At 48.5% G+C, this 6,000-nt stretch overlaps 1 protein-coding gene across 9 annotated transcripts in view; it reads left to right on the top strand.

The window, feature by feature from the left end:
- Positions 1-1,956: 1,956 nt before the first annotated feature.
- Positions 1,957-6,000, top strand: part of Prune2 (prune homolog 2 with BCH domain) — a 253,120-nt gene continuing 249,076 nt past the window's right edge. For 5 of the 9 annotated variants that reach the window (XM_087908054.1, XM_087908052.1, XM_087908053.1 and 2 more), the window contains exon 1: positions 1,962-2,169. In XM_087908054.1, the coding sequence (XP_087764180.1) occupies positions 2,134-2,169 (36 nt within the window). In that variant the 5' untranslated portion in view covers positions 1,962-2,133. Of the gene's footprint in view, positions 2,170-6,000 lie in introns of all 9 variants that reach the window. The other 4 variants (XM_087908047.1, XM_087908050.1, XM_087908049.1 and 1 more) reach the window with 4 other exon arrangements.

Below are 6,000 nucleotides of genomic sequence, written 5' to 3'. Positions count from 1 at the left end.
CATAAAACGGTATTATGTGACATTCACTAAATTCTCCAGTGAAGCCAGAGGCAAAAGGAGGCCTCTGGATTGCTCTCTGTGGTGTTAGTGGAATTGTCTGCATGACTTTATCCGTATGGTTTTAAGTTCCTTAAGTCAGCAAAGAAAGCAGATAGGATCTGCAGCTTCCTCAGGGCTCATCACCTGAATACGCCCCTGAGCTTCCGAGTCCCATCACTTCCGCTAATTGGATTGCAAGACTCTGCTGATTTCTTTTCTCTCTCTCTCCTTTTTTTCAGTGAAAAATGATTTGATTAGGAAGTGCGTAAGCACATACAAGGAGTGGGAAAATGACAGAGATACAGTATCCGAAAGACAGCACACACACGCTCAACGCTCTTTCCAGATATACGTTTATCCATTAACATATGTTTAAGCTGAGAAACTATAGATACAGAACTCATGTCCTGTTAGCTACGAATGAGGTAGGTGAGGTTTTCGTCTTCGTAGAGCTCACAGCTTAGAAGAGGCTATAGACGTGCAGTCAGGCAATTTATAGCACAGCAGAAAACCTAAGTTGCTAATAGAAAACAGAGAGGGCAGCAGCTCAGTCTGTGGATAAATATGTCAGGAAGGCATTCTGGACAGCAAGCTCCATTCTTAAAGTGTGGAACCTGGGGCTGACGCCTTTGCAAACCTTGGGAGACTGCTAGGCATACAAAGTCTTCAGCACGCATAGACAGACTTGAAATTCTGGATGTGACGCAGAAACTCCTGTTTTGTTTCCTTGTCAGGGATTCAGACATAGGCTGGAGTTCCCTGAGACCTGGAGCCTGAGGGAGCTGCATGTCATAGCTGATGCTGTGGCCTGGCACCACATGGTGCTGATTTAGTTGGACTGGAAAAGGGCCTCAATCTAAGAGGATTTGAAACCTGTGGTTAGTATACTGTGACTCTAGGCAGGCTGGAAACACCTCTGTGCTGAGGCCTCAAGCGCAAGTTAGGCACTAAGGACCGAGGAGAGGATAACAGGGACCTTATAGGCAGTTGTGCAAACCCCCTCCCCCCGCAGCCCTTTTGAAGGAGCCTGGCACAAACCTCCATGGTATAAAATAAGCTCACAGTTGCAAACGTGAATGTTTACTGCTGAGCTTCTTACACTCGAGTGTAAATAGACCCATCTGAGAGTCTTGTAGAGACGGGCACTTATTTAGGGGGTGGGGGCAGAGAGTACATTTCTAATAAGCTCAGGAATGCTCATGCTGTTGGTCGGCGAAACTGCTTGCTTGTATCACCCAGCTTTCCCCAAGCATACATATCAAGAGTCGGTGGAGATGGCGCAAGGATATAGTTATCCATTAGCCCCAGGAATCATGGAAAGGCTACTAGTTGCAGTGAGCTGCGGAAATCGGATGCTGAATGGGTATGCTTGGCGGGTAGGGAGGAAAGTTGCAGCCTACACAACCTCCCTGTCAGCTCTTCAGGTTATTAGCCATCAAGGTCGGATGGCTTTTAGCTCAGCAATTCCTCCCTGCCCCCCTTCCCTCCCAGCGCCAATCTCCCTGAGTGCATTCCGGGCCAGGCCAGCAGACCAGCTCATTAAGTGACCACTGAGCTCTCGGTAAGATGCCAGCCAGCCAGAGAGGCGCTGGCCGAGGACAAGGCCTCTCCTGGGGCCTGAGTCCCTCTTCCCACCTTCCCTGGCTGGGGCCTGCAGCAATGTTACTCTGCAGCAGCCCCTAGCACTTGGCGCGTACTTCTGGGCGCTGTCCATGGTTGCAGCATCTTTCAGCACACCGCGTCAGGAGGCCACCGCGGGGCTCTGCGATTGGCCGAGGAGCCCCTCGCCACCCCCACCGCCAGCCCCGCGTCAGGCCCCCCAGGCGCGTGCCAGCAGGCCTGTGGAGTCCCTGGGCTTCAGGGCGGCACACCCACTTTCCTTATTAGGACAGAGTCGGAGCTCTGCGGTGCGTGGGCTGGGTCAGCAGTCCGGAGAAATCGAGAAGGGCTCAGTCCCCGCCAGCCCGCCTAGGGAGCGGCTGGTCCCTGAGTCCCAAGGAGCGACCACTTTCTGGACATTCTGCTTCTGCCTGCTGCTCTCAAACCCCTTGAAGCTCTCCATCCGGACCCTTGGTCCAAGTCCCTTGCAGAGGCATGGAAGAATTTTTGCAACGCGCCAAATCTAAACTGGTAAGTTTCAGGGGTGCATGTGTCCGTGCGCGTGGACTGTGTGCTGTGGAGGCAGGGAGGAAAGGGTGTGCAGAGGAGGAGGGGGATGAAAACAACTTTGCAGCTTAGTTGTCGGTGTGTGCAAGCGGTGCCAGCGAAGAACCTCTGCAGCTCTCTAGAATCAGCGATCTTTCCCCCCCAACCCGCAGCCCGGCAAGGTGCAGAGGTGGAATGAGGCCTGTCTGAACTGATGTGACTTACTGCGCCACACAGTCCCTTCCGCCTGGCCTCACTCCTGAGAGAGTTTGCTCCCGAAGGATAGGGACAGTGGATGAACGAGGGTGCTCTTCCTCTGGGAGAAAGAGAGACTAGCCTTTCTTCCTTTCATAAATGCAAAAGACTTGTAAGCGTGAAAAAGAAAACAAAACAAAACACCCCCCCCCCAAAAAAATCCGAAGCCCTGGGACAGTAGTGAAGCTGAGAGTGGCAAAGCCCTTGTGAGGACCAGGGATCCGCCTGGATCGGGGTGGCACCCCTCAGAGGCTGTGCAGTGCAGAACTTAGGGGCATCCAGGGTATGCTGACTCTGGTCTCTGCTCTTTCCACACCCTGGAGCAGGGCAGAAGGAGATAGCCTCTGAGGCTGGTGGGCTTCACGTGCTGGTCTGGTATATTTTACTGTCTGAAAATGTAAACAGTGGACCAGAATTTCACCGCGTGTGTGCAGTTGCCACCCATTCTGAACGTTGGGGCACTTTTCTCTAGCATGGCGATCATAATAATGGAAAGATTTCAGTCTTGGCACTTAAGAAACAAAAGCTAGGCCCATTTAGAAGCTGTATCTTTTATGGAGTCCAAAAGTACCTTTATGGGTCTGGCCTAAGAAAAAATGCATAATCTATGGTGCCTGTAACCTTTGAAACTCCCCAGAAGGCGGTACTGAAGTCGGTGAGGTGAGGCTTCCATCACAAGGCAGGATGTCATCTATTTCCTGAACACAACAAAGGGCAGGGAGGGCTCTACTCAGGGCAAGGGTGGCAGCCAAGCCATACAGCGCCACATGTAGATATCCTTTCTTCTTTCTCCTCTTTATTATTATTTTTTAAAGAGACCACCAAAGTTGATTAATGCTGATATTTTGTTTTCTCACTTTAGTTCGTGCCCAACCCAGTCCATCAGCATTGAGTGTTTGGGAGAATTTGATTAAATTGAGAAAGTTTCTGATCACTTTTGTGGTTGTCGACTCCTTAGAAGTTTTACAAAAACACCCTGGGGATTGGGAAGGAAGGGGAGAAAAGCAACTTAGTGCAGAAACTCAGTAATTGCCTTGCATCTTTGGGGGAGCTTCTGCTGTTCTTCCCCTAGGAGTGGGAGAAGGTTGCTGGAAACATCAAGTTAATCTAGGCAACTTGTGATCTGGGCCTGAGTGTGTAAGTGGATAATGAGGAAGTATAAACACGGAATTTGGGACTGGCTGTGGCATTTTCTCAGTTTCTAAGGGTAATGCTCTGATTGTGGGATCCGCTGGGAGTCTCATTTCTAACAGCGACACCTGGATGGAAATCCCCCTTCCAGAGTCATCAGCTGAAAGGGAGGTGTAATATATTTACTGAGTCCCTTCATCAGACCAGCAATTGTTCTTCATCATTAAAAAAAAAAAAAGACTGGAAAAAGGAGGTTGCTTGATATTGTTACCAGTTTCCTGCATTAGCCAGAGGAGCAATTAGAGCTAAATTGGTCTTCTCTTAGAATAGGCTTCTGGCTAGAAATCACAATTAACCTTTCTCGCTCAGCTGCCACAAATGTGCTTGGTCACTTTTGGTCATCACACATTTCTCCCAATAAATACTTTCAGGAGTAAAATTCATGCTTAATATACAATATTCAAGAAGAGACAGAGCTTTTTTTAGCCGATGTTTTCCTTGCGAAGACAGATCACGTCTGTAAATCCTGCCTTTCGTCTGTGAAAAGCTTAGTATGGGAAAGACATTCACTGTTCTGATTTTTATATTAAACTTTGTTTGAACTGTAGTTAGAATAGAATTGTGGATGGAACTGTTTGTTATTCAACGTTAGTATAAACTGATCGATATGATACTTAAAACTGCCTGGTTGCCAGATTTTCCTCTTGTTTTATTATTTATTTTGATGTGTTGTAAGTGTGATCTATAGCTTTGAATGGTTCAGAATAGCTGAGGTTCCTTCAGAGGTCTGAACATGGGCTGGCTGCTTCCAGGAGACAGCAGGGCCTTGAGTTCAAGGCAGCCTGAAAAACTTGGTGAGACCTGATCTTGAAGGAGAAAAGGAGGTCCAGGTTCCCTGCTAGGGCTGTAAAGCCAATCAACAAACAAACCGAATCTCTTTTGGAGATTTGTCTGCTTTCCCCTACTAAGAATATTTGTTTCTGTCTGTTATTGAGAGGAGAGTGTTTTCATTCTAGGGCAGGCCCTGGGTGAGATTAAAAGGAACCCATTAAACAGTGTAACTGACAGCAAGGACCGAGCCAGGGGTAAGAGCAGCCAGAGGGCGCTGTGTTCACCTGGATGCTCCTCCCAGCCCTCCATGAAAATGCAGTTGTGCTTCTAGTCTCGTTATCCACTGCTGGATATTGAAATAGGAGTGGACCGACATGTTTCTTCTCTCAGCCAGTGCCTCTGGCTCTTCCTCCACCTGCCGGTTCAGAATTGAAGCAGAGGCAGAAAGCAAATCCTGCAGTCATCTGAGCCCTTCAGGTTTCCCTTCACTTTCTGTTCTGCTAACCATTTGTATGACAGTGTCTTGGCCTTTCTTAGATACACATTCCTGTGTAAGAGAGACTGGAGAAGAAAGGGAAGGAAGGATGGCTTCCTGCCTATGATCTGGGAAATGTTCTCCAACTTTATGCAAGTTCCCTCAGAAAAGTGTTTGGTCAAGGACCACTTCATGGAAATAAACTCTAAGTTCCCATGAACTGTGGGGGAACATTGTAACTGAAGAATAACCTAGGGGTGGATAGAAAGCCATGAAATAGGGCTGGCAAGAAGCCAGTGTCTCCATACTGGGTAGGCTGATTGCTGAGCCCCTTATACCCTCATATACTACCAGCTGATGCAATTCACGCAGTTGCTGATGGGTGGGACCACTGCCACCCACACACTGTAACGTGTAGGTCATAAGTCAGCCTGGGAGGGGTCACCAGCTGCTACCACAGGAATGCTGTTTGTAAGAGAAAGTGAGGAGTCATGGCTACGGTTCAGGGCACACCTGTGCCGCTTCAACAGTGACAGCTGAGACACTTGACTCCGACGTTTGTGGAAATGCAGATTTAATAGGAGAAAAATGCAGGATGAACTGGATGTCAGTGTATACTCGGGGATGCACCATACCGGGATGAGAGTTCACTATCTAAACTCCTCGTGAACAACTGCATTGGAGAGAAGCTCTATGGGGTAGCCATACAATGGGAAATTGAAGCAACATATGTATCCCGATTTTTACATTGGAAGGAGATGCGTGTTCACAAACTGGTTTTAAATTCTTTATCATATTTGTGTGTGTGTGTGTGTAGGTCAGAGGTCTATTGTCAAAAGTTGGTCCTCTTCATTCACTATGTGGGTCCCGGGGATCAAACTCGGGTTTGTCACCCTCCACCCATTGAGTCATGTCTCAGAACCCTGAGAAGGAATTTTTAAAAGTACTCAGGAAAGGACTGTAGTGGGAAGGGGCAGCAGTGGAAGAGAAGCCACAGAACACATTCATGAGGGAGTTGGCGGTATTCTGATCCAGGGCCATGGGATCGGCTCCCCCACCCTATAAGCCAGGCAGGTGCTCTGGAGTTGCTGCCCTGTTTTGATCTTTTGGGACAGGAACTCACC

Source organism: Myodes glareolus, chromosome 7 (genome assembly GCF_982192425.1).
Source record: "Myodes glareolus chromosome 7, mMyoGla1.1, whole genome shotgun sequence".
Lineage (NCBI taxonomy): Eukaryota > Metazoa > Chordata > Mammalia > Rodentia > Cricetidae > Myodes > Myodes glareolus.
Note: the sequence above shows the minus strand (reverse complement) of the source record. Positions and strands in the feature narration are given on the sequence as shown.